The 20,188-nt window shown below is 42.8% G+C and overlaps 2 protein-coding genes across 2 annotated transcripts; one reads left to right on the top strand and one right to left on the bottom strand.

Annotated features, from left to right (window-relative positions):
* Nucleotides 1-210: 210 nt before the first annotated feature.
* On the top strand, nucleotides 211-12,982 carry nacad (NAC alpha domain containing). Its single transcript, XM_068736491.1, has 10 exons — nucleotides 211-621; nucleotides 3,994-4,277; nucleotides 4,395-9,786; nucleotides 10,048-10,296; nucleotides 10,863-10,954; nucleotides 11,441-11,509; nucleotides 11,635-11,781; nucleotides 11,862-11,996; nucleotides 12,111-12,233; nucleotides 12,837-12,982. The coding sequence occupies exons 1-10, from the start codon at nucleotides 534-536 to the stop codon at nucleotides 12,849-12,851; spliced, it is 6,594 nt and encodes a 2,197-aa protein (XP_068592592.1). The 5' UTR covers nucleotides 211-533; the 3' UTR covers nucleotides 12,852-12,982.
* Nucleotides 12,983-13,756: 774 nt separating this feature from the next.
* glipr2l (GLI pathogenesis-related 2, like) lies at nucleotides 13,757-18,801 on the bottom strand. Its single transcript, XM_068736492.1, has 5 exons — nucleotides 18,351-18,801; nucleotides 17,519-17,627; nucleotides 16,143-16,246; nucleotides 15,619-15,696; nucleotides 13,757-14,493 (listed from the first exon to the last, which is right to left on the bottom strand). Exons 1-5 carry the CDS (start codon nucleotides 18,361-18,363, stop codon nucleotides 14,327-14,329), a joined length of 471 nt encoding a protein of 156 aa, XP_068592593.1. The 5' UTR covers nucleotides 18,364-18,801; the 3' UTR covers nucleotides 13,757-14,326.
* Between the last annotated feature and the right edge of the window lie 1,387 nt (nucleotides 18,802-20,188).

Below are 20,188 nucleotides of genomic sequence, written 5' to 3'. Positions count from 1 at the left end.
GTTGAGGGCAGCACTGAGAGAGCAGTGCAAATCTGCTGACATCATCCCCCAAGATCCAGTCAGCTTGGTTGAGAGAGGAGGGGGTGAGATACAGAGAAGATGGATAGGAGGGAGGAAAGGAGGGAGGGAGGGAATCAGGATGTGGGCATCAAGAGAGGATACTGCAGCTCCCTCTCAGAATCCACACACACACACATACTGTATATTCAGATGAACTGGATCATGAGGCTCTAAAACACACGCCCACAACAGCAGCATCACTGCTGCACCACAGAGAGAGAGACCAGCGTTTACTCCCATCTCTCACTCTTTCTCTTCTCTGTCTGTCTCATTCTGTCTCACACACAAACACACACACACACAAAGACAGACACGTGCTGCAGGGAGGATCTGAGTGTTGGGTCGCTGAGCATTCAGGTCCCCCTCCCCTTCTTCTCCTTTCTCACTCTCTCACTCCCTTTCCCTGTTCACCTTGTCTGTTCCGGCTGTATGGTTTATTGTTGCGTCAGAGCCAAAGAGAGCCAGCGAGAAGCATGCCGGGGGAGAGCTCTCACAGATCTGTTCCCACCGACAACAAGCATCCAGAGCAGGGAGCTGAGGAGACAGGGCTCCCTGGACCAGGTAGGACATCTGGGGTTGGGGATGGAGAAAGACGAAAGAGGAAGTTAAGCAGGTAGATGCGTTTAAAGAAAGAGACAAGGACATAATTAGAGAAGAGAGTATGAGCATAGTAGTGCTAAATAGATTGTGGCAGGGGGGGAGGGGGAGAGTTAGCAGGATAGACGCATGGCAGATATATAGAGACTACTGGGCTAGTTAAAGTGTAGGTAAACAGTATCTGCTTGAAACTGCCATGTGACTTCATTTCTGTCTGTCTGTTGACATGTGCAATTTGAGTAAGCTGTGGTTCAGTTGCATGTTGGCCTCCTCACTAAATTGCAGGTTGTCTCCCCCTCCAGCAAATATAAGCAGCCTCCCTAAAGCCCAAAGCCTCCATCCCTATTTACAAACAATCTGACTGACTGCCAAAAGCTTTGTGTGATTCCTATCTCTCCAGCCCCCATCCTTATCCGATTCCCAGCCCCATCTCCCCCACCCTAACCCTGGCATCCTCACCCCTATCCCTCATCCCGCTGCCCCATCTTTAGCCCCGGCGCCACCCCATCTGCATCCACATCTCCCAAGCAAATTTGCTAGCTGTAAGCATAGAGTGGCTCCTCCCTTCACCTAGCCTATAAGCAGGAACATGACACAGCAGCATGTTATGTTTCCTGTGTTCCTGTGTGCACAAGAGCTTCTGTCACAAATCTTGTCTTTTATTGCTCATGTTGCTGCAGTATATCTGACGTTGTGAAATCATGAAAAATGAGAATAGGGAGAGACAGATAGGAGAAGATAATGTTGTGTCAGTGCAGATGAGTGATTGGAAGGGTCAATTTTTATATATTTAATAAATTTGTCCCCTTAACTACAGTCAAGCAATAATGGTCAGAGTGAGAGTGTCGGCTTTGGGACAAAGTCTTGTGACGACTGTGTCTCTTGCAGTTATTGCACACAATTTAGCTTTTGAGAACAGTGTTGTTGTTGTAAACGTCTGACAGTTATGATGGACAAACTAAATGGCTATTATGGAAACTCCCTGTCTCCTCTCTGCTAGAGATAGTTTACAATGGTTTGCTATTTTGGAAATGTTCCTCCTTTGACTTCATAATTGCCCTGATCTTTTCTTAGGTTTGGAATTATTTTAAGGTTTCTTGGCCTGAATCCTGGGAGGAGAGGGAGGAGAGAGAATTGTCAGATGCTCTAGTTACAAGTTGTTCTTTTGGCGCATACTTGATGAAAGAGGAGAGATTAGAGGATTGATTATGACGAAAGAGGTGAGATCTTATGGAGAAAGACAAAGAGGGGCATAATGAGACTATTGGGGTGTCTCTTCTTTAAGGCCAAATCCAAGCAGCAGATATAATAGAGGCACCCCTTGCAGACAGGCCAGCGCTGCAGCCTCTGTGACGCAGCTCTAGTCTGCTCAGCTTGCTGCGGCCTGCTCCTCTTACGGCAAGCCGGGTGCTCAATTTCACTGCATCCTCCCAGAGGAGACTTGCAGGCTGGGCTAGGGAGGGGGCAGACATCTACAGATCATTTACAGCAGTGAATCTGCAGCTAAGAGACGGAGACTGACAGTTATGCTAGCAGAAATAATACATGTCATTGGCTCATTTAACATCCTAGCAAAACAGTAGCTCCAATAGTGTGGAGTTCTACATGTGATTCCAATGCCTAGCATATATGGGAGAACGATACAGTGTTTCTGAATGTGTTTAATATGGTGGCTTTGCTTGATTTTCTGTAAGTCAAATATAAATTAATTATGCATTTTTGTTCACCTAAACATATGGTCACTGAAACTAGGTACCTATTTACAAGTCCATACAGGAGGAAAAAAAATCACATGTTCTATACCCATTAACCATATTACATATTGCTGTACATGTAAGTGTAGAGCAGCAGTTGGCTTTTGTGCATGCTTAACTGTGCATCTTTGATTAGTGGAACGTTTTAGTCTTTGTTGCATGACTCAGCTCGCACATAAACACAGCTAGAGCTTATTATTGGGCAGCAATCAGGCAGAGCTGCTAAGTGCTGATGAATGCATCTGCCACTAACCACAGGCAGGGCCGGAGAGCAGCGAGGGAGGAGATATACTGTGCAGAGAGAGAGAAAAAGAACATGGAGGCGAGAGAAGGGAGCTAAGAGTCACCACTAAAAGTGAAACAAAGCAGAGGCAGCTATATATATATATATATACACACACACACATATATATTCATGTTTAAAGCAGGGCTGCGGAGAGGCTACAGAAATAGTTTAAAGAGGAATTTTGAGGGAGTAAGACAAAGGATGGGATACAGAACAGAGATTGAATTAGAAAGTGATATCTAGTTCCTGGCAGAGCAAGTTTGTGTATGTGTGTGAGGGCGTGTGCGTATGTGGCTGGCACCGAGCTGAGCCACTTGTGTGTTATAATGGCCAATCAGCATGTGGATGGAGGTCACCGTGGCAACGGCCCAGTTAAGAGAGCAAATGAAGGTTCTGTTCCCTCAATTTGTGCTTTAGAAAAAGTGACTTACATGGCATTTAAGGATATTACTGCGGATGTATAGCAAATTAATTGAGGATAAGCAGTGGAACTGAAAAAGTAAAGAATACAGTCTTTAATTCCATCTTCTCCCTCCATTTGTTTTCCCTTTCTTGCTCATACAAGAGTCCCTCCACTCACCCCTGACCCCATTTCTGTGATTCATCCTGTCAGTTCGTCTCAGTGATCTCTTCTCTCCTGATGACAGTTATGAAGATGATAGCATAGTCTAGAAGGACAAGAGGACAGAGAACACCGTAATTCAATGACAGTTTCTTTTGCTTCTGGCTAATTGTGCAATTGTGCATGTTGATACAGAAAGAGAAAGAGCGACAGAGAAACTTGGAGATGTAAAGTAAGATACTGAAGTGTGTATAGAGAAGCATTGTTTTCCACTTCCATGTTTTCAGTCCAGCTTTATGGAGAAACAAAACAGGCAGGGTTAATCAGTTTCAAACATTTAAAAAAAAATTGTGGTGATTGTTTTGCTCTCCAAAGCCATTTCAAGTGTCAGGGTAACACACAGAGGTGAGAGACATTTGGTTAATCTACTGACTGCCATTTTGATGACATTTCTGGAGCTGTGTGTGGGAGAAGAAATGTAAAGTTCAGCTGAAGAGATAATAAGTATATTATTCTACAATAAAGAAGGCTTAGCCTTTCCCATCATTTCTGGTGTGGTTGTGCTGAGATAATTCAGTCAGCTCGATTGATCTCACTTCATTGTTAATTCCCTACTATAGTTCAAATTTACCATACATCTGCCAAGTAGAGTTTCCTTGATTCAAAATGTTGATTCAACTGCTTCTTCCTTTTAATTTAAAAGTTGTTTTGTATTGTTTTCTTCTGTTTTTCAGACATGACCAGACACCCTTCTATTGACTCCAGCCCTAGTGACAGTGGCTCCTCCCCTAGTGACAGTGGTTCTAGCCCTTCTCCCAGTACTCCTCAGAAGCTACTCCCAGCATACACCTCTCCATTTGGTCCACGGCTATTTCATGCAACACCTAGCTCCTCTGGTACTCCAAGACCACAACCTGAAGGCTCTGACTATCGCAACAACACAGCCAGACTTTCTGGAAAGTTAGGTGGACATGGACCATGTGGCCGCCATGTCCCTGTTAAGATGGAGAGAATCAAGGTTTGTGTTTTGTGTGTATGAGCATGTTTACAATTTTACAAAAGATGTGCTTCTAGACACATCTTATTGGTATACTGATATGAACTTTATTATGTATGTATATTGTGTTATTCCCAGGTCCTGACGGGTTCTGAGGTGGAGAGTGACTATCAAGAGCCACAGACCATTGATGCAAGGGTGGTGATGGGTCAAGAGACACTGCTCAAAACAACAGAGATCCAGAAAAGGAAACCCCTGGTTGAGCCAAGTGGTCAGGCTATCCCTTTGCCAGCTATTCCAAGCTTTTCAGGTCCTCAGTCACAAGTGAAAGAGACAGAGCTGGAAGAGGAAAACCAATTCCAAATCCCTCAAAAACAGCAGGATCAGCAAAAAGACCTTATGCAACCCCCAACTCCACTCCCCTCCCTTTTTCAGAACCCCCTATTCCCTTCCTCCTCCTCCTCCCCAGAGCCAATCACAACAGATGACAGTTTGAAAGACAAAAAGGAAGAGAGTCAAACCCTTTCTCAAGATGAAGTGCCTTCCCTTTCTTTTTCTGAGCTGGCCTGTCCAGTTGCTTTGTCCTTCTCTGAGCCAGCCTACGCTGTTGACCCACTACGAGTGGGTGTGCCCACATCTCTTGACCCTGACCTATACTATACCGCTCCCTCCACCCCAATCAAGATGGCTTCCCACTCTTTGCACCTTAAGCATCATTCATATCCGGGTTCTCCAGCCAGCCCACTCTCCCCTGGCTCTCCCTCAGACAGCGAGGACCTCTGTTCTCCTCTCACCTCTCCCTCTGGCTCTTATATCACAGCAGAGGGAGGCAGCTGGACCTCCTCTTACACATCTTCCACCTCCCCCTCCACTTCTCCCAACCTGCTCCTCACAGAAGAAGCACAGGAGGCCCCTGCTTGCTTTGTGGGCTCCTTATCAGAGATTGGAGATGAAGTTGGGGAGGAAAAGGGACGAGCAGGTCTAGAACGGGAGGAGGAAAGGGCAGTAGACTTCTGCCTATACCGTCCTGAGGATTTTGTCATGAATTCACGGATGGGTATAACAGGGACAGTGATCCTTGAGGAGGAAGAGGCTCTAAAAGAGGAAGAGATAATGATTTCGAGAGAAAGTTGTCGTCCTTGCTGGGTGACTGATGATACATCCCCTCTAAGGAGCAGCAGCAGCCGTAGCAGTGACTCCCAGGAGGATGGGGGAGAGTCTGAGAGTTCACTCTGCCCACTGGAAGAGGCTAGTTGCGGGAGAGCAGAGTACTCTAGACCCATGCAGACAGGCCTGAAATTGCAACTGGAAGCATGTATATCGGAGGACCATTATGGACAGATGGATAACCTCCCAGAACGACCCTCCACTGCCTTGACTCCTGACACAGAGAGCATGACCATGGCCTCATCTAGCCTCAGCCCTGACTCACCTGTAAGTCCCCTGGATGGTTTCTGTCCTGGAGCCTTTGGTAGGTTTAGCCCCAGTTCTTTCATGTTTTCCCAGGCAGCCTGTTCTGATGATATACCAGAGGAGGAAAGGATGATCCCTGCCTCCCTCATCTCCTTTCCCCTCCACACCAGCCTTATCTTTAAGGCCGATTCAATGGAAATCACTCTATTCCCCACAGAGGACGAGAATGATATAGGAGAAAGTAATGACAGAAATGAAGGAAAGGATGTTAATGCTTACGCAGCAGGAGAGGAGGAGGCAGATGTCGAAGATGACGATGATGAAGAGGATGATGATGATTATGAATATGATGATGAGGGTGATGACAATGCTAATAGCGCTGCTGACGGTGGTGACAATGATGAAAATAATGAAGACGATGACCATGATGAGGCAGATGAGGAAGCTAAGGTAGAGGTGAAAGTGGTAGAAGAGGCGGAAGAGAAGGAAGAAAAAGAGCAGGAAGTGGATGATGACAAGTGTGATCCCAAAGCAGTGGAGGATCCTACAGAAGAGGACAGCTCAGCATCCTTCCTTCATTCACTTTCAGAGACATCCATCAATGAGGGGTTAGACGAATCCTTCTGTTTCCAAGACGATACAGATGACTCATTAGATTCTGCCTCCTATAATGGGGAGGAGGACGAACGTCTATACAGCACTGAGAGGCATGCACAATCACTAGAACCCACACCAATAGATGCACTTGATCTGTCTGAAGTCCAAACAGAGCCGGAACAGGGATCTACCACTGGAACGGGTCAAACTGAACCTTTGCACACACAACTGAGCACAGACACACTTGTGGATATAGAACCCAAACCTCTGGATGAGCCTACACCCCTTGAACGGCAGTCCGACCCTGAACTGAATTCTACCAGGATAGGTCAAACGACACCTTTGCACACACAAGTGAGCACAGACAAACCAGTGGATTCCCAGAAACTATCCGGTCCTTCAGAAGCAATCTCTTGTCAACCAGAGTCATCCAACAACCTGGATGCGAGTGGGAGTGAGAGTGTGATGATGGCTATCTCTGGTTCCTCCAACCCTTTTAAACAGCCTATAAACCGCAGTCATTTTAACCCGTCCACCACTCCTGTTGTCTTTCGTGGTCCACCCGATCCTATTTCTAAGTTCCACACCTCTCCTCCTTCGGAGATGGCAGACCTTGATTGTTCAGTTCTTCAAAAAGAATTGGCTGAGGAAAATCCCCAGATTAAAGATGATGATTTGCAAGAGAGCAATGATTATTCAGGGGAGGAACCCACAGAAGAACCAGAAAGAGACTCTTTCAAATTGCTCATCAAGCCTCGTCATTATCAGGCAGAAAGCCACAGGGCTGTTGGGGCAAGTAGAGTTGTATTATCAAAGTCTTTCTCCAATAAATCGGATGTGCTTGGAGGGGGTGAGGCAATATGTAGGGCCAGTACTCACAGGGAGTCTGAAATTGAACTTGACCAGAGGAATGGGAATGCCTCAGCTGAGTCTATGAGTGTGGATTGTCGAAGCATTGATTCTGCCACCAATGACCTGAATAAAGGTGTTCTTCTTCTCTCCTGCCCAAAAGACCCAAGTCCCAACCCCAGTAATATCCCTGTTTCTACTTCTTCAGAGGTCATCTCAGAGCTTGCTGACAATCTGGCCCTAACCCCTGGTGACTCTGCCCAGGAGAACTTGAGAGAAAATACTCTGAGTACAGATGAGGGGGTGCTGGGAGCTGTTGGATCCCCACACTCACCCCTTGCCATCTCACCCAAAAGGGAAAACTCAGAAACAGACAGCATGGGTGGGAGCAGGGAGATGCGTCCTGGAGCTGGGGCATGGTGCCATGACAGGATGGGGCTGGGGTTCAGTCTAGGATTAGGATCAGGGGCTGAGTTTGCTGTCTGGGGAGCAGGGGAGTCTCTCTCCCTGTCTCTGGGGAAGAGGTATGAGTTAGAGGCAGAGGGTCTGCTCATGTGTGACACAGAGGGCCAAAGCACACAAATGGCCGTGGTTCCCAACATGAGCAGTGAAGTGTGTGAAAATTATGACAATGTTCTGCGTTCTGTTCTGGATGAGGAAGACAACAACAGTCTGTGTGGAAAGAGGGACCGGATGGCGGATGAAGAATTGGTAAGTGAGGGAGCTTCTGAGTCCAACTTGGCTAGCTGGAAGTCCATTGAGGAGATCTCAGAAGCAGGCGGAGGCGAGGATGGAAGCTCCAGATTCCCTGAGGATGATGTCAGTAATCTAAATCCAGACAATGATGGAGATAACACTCACACACAAATACAAAACACTTGGCAGAACTCTAACAATAACAATGACTCTGCTTTTGACTCCTTGGAAGTAGCCATGTGTGGAAGTCTGAATGCTCTATCAGAGGAAGTGAGACCCCAGAGTGTGAGTTTTAGTGTTAGAGACTCTGTGTCTAATATTCCACTTGAGGAGATGCCACCTCAGGTTTCTGACACAATTCCTGACGAAGGGAAACAAAAAGACAGCTCCATATACCAGGCATCAGACACAACACAGGCACCATCCTCAAAGAAAGGTGCCTGTGGCATCTCAGTGCCATTAGTTGAAACTCACCTGGACAAAGCTGTAACAAACCAGCATCTCAGTTCACCAGATAAAGCCAGATCTAGATATCATACTAGTCTAGAGTGTCAGAAAATCACTCCAGAGAGTAATACAGCATTTTCTTTGCTACACGGATCCTTTGGTTCCTTTAGTCCTAAATGTAAATCAAATGAATCCAGACCAAGTAGAACTTGTCAAGACAAGTTGGAGAATACTAGTTCTCAGTCAAAACCTGAGATGGCAGAGCGTCAGACTGAAGGCCAAAGAAAAGGTGATGTCAATCATGTGACTGACAGACTTGTTGATGAACCAAAGACTAAAGATGCCTTTAAAGGACAGCAGTGTGTTGGAAGTAACTCAGGGGAAGATGATGAGGAAGAAAAAGTGGAAGAGAAAGCAAAAAAGACAGGTGTGGAGAAAGATAAGAAGAACAAAAAGGAAAGGAAAACCTTGGATGCACAGAATGGCCAAGAGCACAATGTGTGTCACATCCCTAAAGGGGAACTTTGCACAGATGAACCAATTGCTGCTAAGAAAGTGAGGAGAGGGAAGCAGAACAAACAAAGGGCATCCCAAACAGGCAGTCATACTGACTGTAGCCCTGAAACTGTTGATGATCCAAAGAAACCTTCTGTTCCATTAAATCTCACAGCAGATGGATGGACAAAAGGGGTCACAAACAATTCTAAAACGAAGACAGGTAGAAAGGCAAACCACAAAGCGTCATCGTCGGACTGTGAACAGAGGACATCTGGAACAGATAAGGCTGCATTTTGGTCACAGATGCAGGGGGGTAACAGTCCCAGTCCTGATTTCAAAAGTCCTAGCCATGGATACTGCAATTCTACCACGCATACCCCAGACAACCTCAATGTTGTGTTGGCAATGAACCAAGAATTACATCAGAAACAGGAAGTGCTTGATAACAGACCACTATCTGATAGTCAGAGAGGAATCACAGTGGATATTAATGATAACAACATAGATACTGGCCACAGCCCACCCTCCCATGATACCGTATCATACTCTCTGACTCCACTGTCTTCCTCACCACCTCCAATTTCCTCCTCATCTCCTCTACCATGTGCCTCAACCGAGCCAGATGATGATCTTCCCACACCTGTGCAGGAATCCCAACCTGTCCTCTCAGCCCAGCAACAGCCTTCTCTGTCCATATGCCACACCCCCCCTACACTTTGCTCTACCTCCCCCACAACACAAAAAGCCCCTGATTCCCAATTTCTTCCTAACAACAACCTCCAAGAGATGAGTGTTGTCTTTTCTGCATCAACTACATCTACCACAAGTGTCTCTTCGCCCTCATTCTCCACTGCCACGCTTTTAAGCCTTTCCCAGCCGACCCAGGAGTCGTCTTCACCTGCGCCTGGGACTCATTCAGCATGTTTTCCAGACTCTATTTCCCTTCCCCAGTCTCAGCCTAATCTGAACATCCAGTCTTACAAACAAATCAAGCAAGGTTGCACATGGAGCATACAAGACAGGTGCAGAGGTGAGTGTAGAAATTATGGCTTGTTAGATTTAAAGCACAATACAATACATATTGAGGAGTAGCTTATCCTTTTTGTTACAGTCTGTTCTGGCAACAGTGAAAAAGTGCTTTGCAAGTTGGGATTGTAATCAAAAAGGAAAATGGCCACTATATTCCCCTGGTCTGTGGGTTTTAAGCGGTAAAAAAAAGAACAGCAAGTTTGTTAAAGTCAAATGTGTACTTCCTAATACAAATATGATCGATTAATGTGTACTCTGAAAGGTCCCAGTTTGGCTGAGGAGGAGACAGACAGTGATGATGATGGTGGTCTGCCTCGACGTGGCCACAGATCCCAGGCCAGAGCAGTAGCAGGAAACAGAAATGGAGCCATGCAGAGAGAGTCTGGTCCATCCAATCAGCGGGAAATACAGCCTTTCTCTGCTCACCAAATGTCCAACAGACAGTCAGGCTGTCCAATCAACCACAGCCACAAGATTGCAGAAGAGATCGACCTTTCCTTCAAAAACAATTGTGAGTTGTTTCTGACCTCATATTGGAAATAAGATTCAACATCAGGAATCACCTTCTCTCCACCCTTGTCTCTTTTGTCACTCTCTCGAATCCTACAATATTACCATTATGATATACCAATATTACGACAATAAACCAACAGCTACTGTTATTATTTGTTACATTTACATGTGTTTGAATATAAATTGACAATATATGACAGAATAGATTAAAGTGTCACGACAGACGATATGTCAAGAGACCTAAATTCTCTGCATTATACAGTTTACTGATGTGTGTGCCCTGTTGTTGCCAATAACATGTTGCAAATAATGTAAAAAAAAAATCACAAAGTATGGAGATACCATATGATTGCATGTATTTTCCTTGGGGTAATTTAATCCCCTGACATTGATTAGATGAGTTTGGGGATTTTTTTTAATGAATGCTCCTCATCAGCATTGCACTAATGAGATACACTTATGCTCTCATGACTTCTTATATGGTGATTAGTTTCTATGGCAATAAGGATAAGATACCCTTCACTTACATGTACTGGAATATGTGTTGAATATGTGCTTGTGTAGGTTCCATATTGGCTTCCTGTAATGAGTCTGAGAGCGAGGGGTCAGTGCCTGAGCTTGAGGAGCCAGAGCCACTGAGACCATCAGAGCCCCAGGTGAGTCGGCTCCTGCTGCTTTATTGGAAACCATCTTTTCCTCTACTGAGGTTCCCATATCTTGTTATAACACCATTTTAACACCTAGAACACATACTACTTCATAACATGTGATATTGGGACTACATTGAGATTATGTTGAGAAATATAACCTTTTTTCAGATTCCAACCTAAATCGGGGGAGCCTGTTTGCTTTCCCACTGACAGCCTGAAAACTGAAACGCATGTTATGTGAAGATCTTGATGTCACAAATTAGAATTAAAGCTGGGGAGAGCATAACAAATGATTTGGCGGCTTGATGTATAATGAATTGTAGTTAGTTGATACTTTTTTTTTATGTTTTAAGCAAATTGCAGTTACTGATGTTGCTATAAACATAAAATGCATCGCTTCCTGTCTGTGCAAGAGAAAACAGAACTGTCTGACATCAGCAAAATAGCAGTGAAATCCTATATCCTAAATCGGATATTTGTTTTTTCTTTTAGTCTATCTCCTTTCCAGATGAAGGGCTAAACAGACCAAAACAGAGTCGCAGCGAGAAGAAGGCCCGCAAGGTCAGACTATTGGCTGAATAAAAAATAAATGAATAAATCAAGTGGAGTGTAAATGACACCAGTGTTTATTTTTTGTTATTTTGTCTTTATTCCTGACTATCTCTGCTGCTGTATGTGTTGTGTAGGCCATGTCTAAACTTGGTCTGAAGCCGGTCCATGGTGTGACCAGAATCACCATTAGGAAGTCCAAGAGTATCTTGTTTGTCATCAGCAGACCAGATGTGTTCAAAAGCCCCGCATCAGACATTTACATTGTATTTGGAGAGGCAAAGGTAAGTCTTTATTTCTTTCTTAGTTATTCAAGCTTTAGCACATGTATTGTATTGCCTCTCAACCTCTCCTTTCCTGTCAGATTGAGGACCTATCTCAGCAGGCTCACAAAGCGGCTGCAGAGAAATTCAAGGTGCCTGTGACCTCTTCTCCCTTGGCCCCACCTGTCCCACCCAGCCTCACCATCAAGGAAGAGAGTGAAGAGGAGGAAGAAGAGGTACTTAAACTATTGTTTCTGAATACCTATCACACTAATGTCAGGACTGTATGTTATAGTGTTCTGTAAAATCTTTTATTCTGTTGTTAACTTTTTTTCTTTGTTATACATCAGGTGGATGAGGGAGGTCTTGAGCAGAGGGATATTGAGCTGGTGATGGCTCAGGCCAATGTGTCACGAGCCAAGGCCGTCCGCGCACTGAAACACAACAAGAATGACATTGTGAATGCTATCATGGTGAGGAGGAAGGAGGGGGAAGGAGGTAGTGAGAGAGGAAGAGGGTAGAGAGAGGGCAGATGGTGAACAAAATGATGAGTCATAGCCAGTGGGCGGGGAGTGCATAGAGGAGGAGGGGGGTAAAGGAGAAAGAGGACAAATGACAAGTAGAGATTCTCCCCAGTAACTGAGCAACCTTTACAGTTCTGTGGGTCATCAGTGCAATTTCATGCCCACCAGGTGGCAGCAACAACTCACACTGAGAAAACTGTTTTAGTGACGCAGTTGATTTTTTTGTTGATGGGGTGCAAAGCAAGATGAAGCTGCCTTTAGATCACTATCAAAAGTTGACTGAGTAAAAACAGAGCCTGTCATACTAGTTATCCCAGTCAATTGAACTTATTTATGTAGTGTGACATCAAGAGTGACTTCAATCTTCATTTCAATTATGGGAAGACTGTTTTGTATTCTGATTTAATGAAGGAAAATCAATTGTAATAGTTTTGTATTCAACTGAATTTGATTTATTCACAATGATTATTTTCACTGTTTAATTGTACCATTGTTCTTTGTATCTCTTTTCTCTTTCTGTCTCTTCTGTCTCGCTCTCCCTCTTCCATTTAGGAGCTGACCATGTGAGTGGTGAGGACGATTTGACTCCTGACCCCCTCCTCCAGCCTATAAAGCCTATACGCCACTGACTCTTCTGTATCGCTGCTACTGTATGTTGCATCCCCAATATCTGCTAAATAAAGTCTGTTCCAACGTGGGCCGTGACTGCTTTGTAATATTGATTTTACTGAGAGATTGCAAATGGTTCAGTGTTGCTTGTTTTAAAATTAGGATACTTCCAATTCACCTCAGATTGGAACCTGCTATCACTCAAACTAAACAACAACAATAAAGTTTGATAAAAAGTTAAGTTTTTTAATGCTGATTTTTAGAGTTAACAAGCCTATATTTTCAAGTATGAGCAAATGAAAAACACACAAAATGCTTATTTCTCATCCACGTTTCAAAGTCTTCAGGTTATTATCTATATGGTCTAAATAGATTTTTAATGTGAAAGGCTGTTATATCATCACAGGCTGTTCATGCCAAGGACCGGGTGAAATGGGGAAAACACCATTTCTGGTAATGGCTTTTTAACCAAAATATTGCAAGTATGCTGCACTGTAAGATTGTATAATGATTGTGTTAATGTTTTGCAATAGCAGTCTGCAGATATTCAAGAAATACTTTCCCCTGCTAAATTGTTTTTTGGACCCAGGAGATTTATGCAAGTCTCACAATTATTCAGACTTTTAACACCAACCTTGGAAAAAAAAGCTCATTAGTCAGTGTTTATAACTAACACTGTCTAAAATGTTTCTATATTATTCATACTCCATAGACTCACACTTTGTCACTACAGTACCAGACTCAAATGTGACATCTAAAAAAAAATATGTCATTATGAAATTAAACTCTAATTTTGTTCTCTTTCTCACTCTCTTATAATGTCACACAATTCAGATGACACAAGTGCCCAGACAGATGCCAAATGCATTTCTGACAATCTATCAACTTTATTGTACAAAACTTATTAGAATACAAAACATACACACTCGGGACTGCAGGGTTCTGCTTTGACAAGTTGTGGCAATAACGCAAACACATAAGAATGTTGATCAGTTTTAAATTATATGCAATGAAATGTAAACGCGTAAAGCCTGTCCCTTTGAATGACTTAACTCCCATTTCCTCAAATACAAATGTGAGGCTATGATGTATTTCAGTGTGTGAAAATATGAAAGTATTGGCATTAATGAATAAAATATTGTCACAGGCAATGTAAATGATCAAATAAACAATCCAAATGGTCCCCTGGAAATGTTTTGTTAGCAATGTCAAACAGTAGTGCTTCTTTTATTCTAAACACTATAGCGTAAACAGGTCCATAAAAAGCAGGACATGGACTTTAAACCAGAGTGCATTTCATCATTCAAAATCAATACAAGATGGTAGAATGGATCTCTACTAGGCAAGGAGTGGTGCTCTCCTGAATATTCTTCATAGCACTGCAGACTGATAACTTCAGACTGTCCAGTCAAGTGTTGGGGATCTATACATCATTAGGTGGTGGTTTTAGCTGGGAGGACGTTGTTCTCAAAGTGTCCCTGGTTAGTGATATTCCCAGCGGGGAAGTACCGGGCCACCACGAAGGAAGACCCGTCTGATGCAGTGGCCTTACCGACACCCAGCTTATTACTGCTCTTCCACACCATCGCTGTGAAATGGCCTAGGTGGTGAGTGAAATGAGAAAGAAAAAATAGAAAGAAATTAAAGGCAGAAAAAGCAGGGTGAAAAAACAGACTTGTTATGACACATTCAAAGCTGAGTGCAGTTCCTCTAAATATTTACAGACGAAGGAATCTTGATTCCTGCCTCACTCATCAGTCCCAAACTTCCCTGTATACTTCATTCCTTTCTATCTCTTTAAGGCTGCTAAATATGATCAGTGTGAATTATGATTAGCTCCTAAGTGATCTCCTTTATGTGTGATTAACTTAAACAGACTCATGCACACTTGAGTCTGAGGCTATTGGGAAACCATCTGGAGGAATGAGGCCAGACTGGAAATGTTGTGTGGGCTGAGGAGTGATACAGTGGACTGTGGTTTCCCCATGGCTGATCACTGAGTCACACTGGCTGAGGTGTGACATCAGCAGGGGAATAAGCCCAAGCCTGGGTAAACATGACACAGAGACAGAGAAACTGACAACAAGTTAACAGAAAATGACAAAGAGAAACAAAACAAGAAATGATACATTGAGATGAATGCAGTGAAGAAAAAAACATGAGGAGAAAAGTTTGATGTTTCAGGGCGAAAATAAAGATTTTAGTTTTACACAAAACGGATGCTTGAATTAATCTGAAAATGTGACTTTTAAAGAAGATTTTAATCATGTTAAATGTTCCTATTGTATTCAATGTGATGTGCAACGTTCTCATTATTTCAAATTATTATTTTTCCTTTATTAGTCTCTTGATTAATATCTGGGATACAGAAAATAATTAAAAATGCAATTCACAGTTTCCCAAAGCAAGTTGATATATTTAAATTGCTTGTTTCAGTCCAAAACACAATGATATTCATGTTTTTGTTTTTCTTAAAAATTAATAATGGCTTATTCATTTTCTGCCAATCAACGAATCAACTAATTGTTTCAGGTTTACATTTTTTTGTTATGATTTTGATTGTTGTATACTGGATATAAATATTGGAAAAGTTTTAATGATTATTTATGATTATTCTGGCATAGAATGTAATTCTGGCCAATTTGTTGTTATTGAGGGGGTTTGCCACTGACTGAAATATGAAAAGAAGTGAGAGAGATCCTCTCACCGCTCGTCTAAATCTCACCAGTGGCAGAGGAGAATCCAGGGCGGTTGAAGTTGTACTGTTTCACTTCGTCGTACCAGCGGTCTGCAACATCCTTTCCTGCACATGCATAGAACAAAGTGTAACCTCAACTTCAAGGACAATCAAATCGGTTTTATGTTGTACATATTGATCAGACTGGGAGCAATATAAGAAGACCCTTGAACTACAAATCTCATCCGAGCACATGTTGTTTACGACGCTGAACTTTCTGTCACTCAGTGCCGCACTTTAGTGCGGCACTGTAGGAGATGTTTTATGAATCACACCGTCCTGCGCTGACATATTTCTGCAGTGAGTCATGGTGTCTGAGCTCTCAAACACTCTGCGAAGTGGAGGGGAAATAGATCCCAGCTGTTCACTTTCAGGGTAGGACAGTCTGCTTAGAGCCCCATAGACTAAACTTTTGGGCCTGTATGGAGGGATATGTACCTCAGAGGACATATACCAAATCATTCAGTTTTATGAATAGAATATTGCGTATATATAATCTGATTGGTGTGTACCTGACTGGTCATAGGAGGCCCATGCAAGGTTCTCTCCACAGCTCCCTCTACTGGACTCCACACTGTGTTTCAGGATCCGTGTACTGGCCAGACTTTCAGCATAACTGTGGACCAGGACAAAGACAGTTGAGAATATCTTTTCTTTTTTTTTTTCAGTTTTGAATCCTGCATCGAAATCCATCCCTGAAATGGAAAGATAGCCACAGTGTGTGGCATATACTTTAAAGTAGGTCATTTCTGGAGATTTAGGCTTTCTAGAAGTCTCCCTTTTTGAAAGCTTGATGCATTGTGTCGTCTTCCAGACCTCAAAGATAAACAGTGAACAACAGTGAAAAAACCTTACCTCAGAGGTTTTATCTAGTGTAAAGATGCTAAACAGGCACAGAAAGCAATTCCTCTAAACAATCTCTTTTGGTAAATGGGTTGATATTATTACTGGTGAAAAGATCATCTGGGGCTTATACAATATTTCCATAAAGTTTAATCTGTATAGGTTTTATCAACACAGTGTTGATACAGTGATATCATTTACAATCTCTGGTGCAGGGACAAGGTTCAACACCCGGGCCTGGTGATAACTTATTCATGTCTCTATTTAAAAGACTGTATTGACAAGTATGTGACTCCCATGAGACTCTCACAACATGGTGTGGATAAACCACACATCCTCATCACAAGATGGAAAGACAAACTCCAGCTCTTCAAACACATGTTCAGTGAGCTTTGTTACTTATTTAGTTTTTTAATCTGCAAATTATTCCCAAAACATGCAGCTGTAAATGACCAAATGCAGCTCTGAACAGGGGGGACACGGTAATGATGGTGTCATTTTGGCAAGTGCCTTTACACACATCAAGTCCCAATGAACTTGCTGCACTTTAAATGGTAGATTATCTCCAAACTCAAAATATCTACTATCATAGACATAAACATATACCGGTGTGGACTATTTTATCACTTTCTCTTCTTTTAAGATACAACATATTGAAATCAATTGAGGAATACATTCTTCTTTTCCAAACATTATATAGTGCTTTTAATGTACATTGCCAAATCAGGTAATAGGTAAAATGAAAGGTTGTTTAGCAAATGAATGTAGCTATTGCACCTTGAACTTGAGGAAATGAACTGGAAGTCTATTATTCAAGACAGATAGTTGTGTCTATCTTTCCTGACAGCACTGATGAAGTTTGCATTTACTCAACACAATTAATTGTCAACATAACTTGTAACACACCAGAGTCCTCAATATCATATTCATATTTTGTAGTTATTTCATTTGAAAGGCTGGAACTGTCACCGTTATCCAGAGCAGGTTAACAATGACTGGTATGAGTAGACATGGTTTCTAATTTGATCTGTGTGCATCAACCCACCGGGTAGCATCTCTGCTTAACTTGCTGCTCAGCTTCATTGGAGGGGCCTGGTGCTTCCTCCTCAACTCATTATGGCATTGCAGCACCTCCTCAGCAAACTGCTTCGAGGCTGACACACAGGGAGGAGAGAGGCAGTAAGGGGTTAGGCAGCAAGAGAGAGCAATCTGACAAAGGAGACGTGATGATGCAACATGACGATTCATGCATGGCTGCAGAATACAAACTCGAGCTGAAGTGTGAGTTCATCACCTGAAGTCTGACTGACCTCAGAGTACAAGACATGGCAGATGATGGAGTAGAAAACGTCATCCACATCACCCCCCGCTGCCCGGTGCCTATCACTCACTGGCCTTTTCATAAGTCCCACAATCTCTCGAGTGCCCACACAATAGGCACATTGAAATAGCCACGCACGCACACACACACACGCACGCACGCACGCACACACACACACACACACACACACACACACACACACACACACACACACACACACACACACACACACACACACAGACAATACAAATACTAATGCTGCCTAACAGACAGCATCTACTCAGCATGCTGCAAGAAAATTTTTAACTAAGTATCAGTAAAAGCCATTTAGAAATCTTACTGCAAGCACCATTAAAGATGAAAAAAAGTTAATCATTTATTTTACTGTTTAGTATTTGTTCTGTTCTACTTCTCAAAGATAGCAAAGCTCACAAACACATGCAGTAAACAAGCAAGCGCACACATGCCCACACACAGTTTCATGGGGGCAAAGTTCTAACTCAGGCCAAATTGATACAATCAGAGTTGATATCCTCTGGGTGCAGTTTTCACTTACCTGATTTTCCCATGGTGCTGACGCAGGAAGCCTTCAGTAAGATAGCTAACAGGCTTAGCACTGAACTAAAACAACCTCTCCCCTGTCTTGTTTTCTACACTTGCTCTCTTCCTCTCTGCCTCTTTCTCTGTTGCTTGTTCCCTTTCTCTCTCTTCCTGTATTGCTGTCTATCTAACTCTGATGTTTTGAAACAACTGCTAATACCTATATTTCGGGGCCTTCCTTCAATTCCTGTCTCATTCCACTTTGAACGTACAGCAGTTGTGTCAAAGTTCCTCTTCAGCTATTAATCTGGGTGTAGAAATAATTACATTCCATGCTTCTTCTTCAAGTTTTGTTTCACTTCATTTAACTAAACCTGCCTGTCTCCCTCGAAGCCACACACACACTACTTTCTGCATGCCCTGTCGTTATAGCTCAGAGGAGCACACACCCACTCCATGTCTTTACATTCTCACGAATGAAAGGGGAGCCTCTGCAGACGTTGGTGACATCATCTCTGTGAGACACATGCCCATATATGGCTCTGAGATTCTTGTCTTCTGTAACTTGGTAGCCATGGACAAGAGAATGTTACTCCTAGCAACCATAACCACAGTGGCTTTTCTCACAATCCACACTGTCATGATGCAGCATTGTACAGTGTCACCTTAGGACGATAGCAAACTTTGACATCGGCCACACTGTGATACTCACTGTCATTTCTGAACTGACAGCTCACTTTTTCAAAACATTTGTTCACTTTTACTTATGCTGATATCAAGGTGCTTCAGTCTTTGACAAAAACATATTAGGAGACTGTCCACCGCCATCCTTCAGTTTCTCCGGTAACTTCTGAATCAATAAGTTACCCCTAACACACCCAATGGTAAAACAAGTGATCCCTTAACCTCCACCATGGATGAAAAAGCAATGATTGAACAATTTGCTTACTCTAGTTGACACAGGGAGAGGCAGAATCACCATTCATCATGCTGTAGAACAGGTTTCCACGATTTGTTTTGTCTGTATGAGGTATGCTTCCTTCTGTGCCTTAATGGTATTTCTGAACTGGCATATCTATCATAAAAAAAAAAAAGAGGACACCTGCTCTAACAAAGGCTGGAATGGTGTGCAACCGAACCTAAAATGAATTACCTCATGTTTTACTGTACATCTCATAACTCAGCTTTTGAAATTGTCTTTCCACTTTTTGTATTGGCTACAGCTTGTCGAGAATAAACACTTTAGAAAAATGCCCCTCTTACACACTCTAAAATCAATGGGACGTCATTATGTCAACACCAAGTGTTGTGATGAAACTGCTTAATGTGTAATAGTGGAATGCTGAGCTTGATTGTTAATCTCCCAGTTGTGAATGTGAGTCTATCAGCACTTTGTTAGGCTTGAATAAATGAAGGTCAATGAACACACTCCACAGTTACTGGTTACGTTGTGATTTGTAGCTATGGTAGCATGGTTACTACTTTGCACAAACATCAGTGATCACCAGAGGATGAATATTTACTTTGATGAACCCTTGACTTTTCCTCTAGTCTAGTGCCATCATTTGTTCAAAATCTCAATACTTTGGTTTATAATAATATACCAGAGTTACATTCCCAACATCCTTAGCTTTACTTTGCTAACATACTAATTCATCCGTATAATGTTATTGTGGGCATTTTACCATGCTAACATTAGCATAGTTCAAAGTGCATACTGTTTAGCCTCACAGAACCGCTAGCACGGTGGTTAACTCTTGGTCTTATACTCCTTTGCCACTTTTTGTAATTTTACTGTCTTGGAAACTGTTGGAGAAATTCATGCTGTTTATACAAGAAGTTCTAATTCCAATA

The sequence above is a fragment of the Cebidichthys violaceus genome, unplaced genomic scaffold (assembly GCF_023349555.1).
Source record: "Cebidichthys violaceus isolate CVI_PGR_0920_01 unplaced genomic scaffold, fCebVio1.0.p SCAF_7, whole genome shotgun sequence".
In the NCBI taxonomy this organism is placed as follows: Eukaryota; Metazoa; Chordata; class Actinopteri; order Perciformes; family Stichaeidae; genus Cebidichthys; species Cebidichthys violaceus.
The sequence above is the reverse complement of the archived record's forward strand: the minus strand, read 5'-3'. Positions and strand labels throughout refer to the sequence as shown.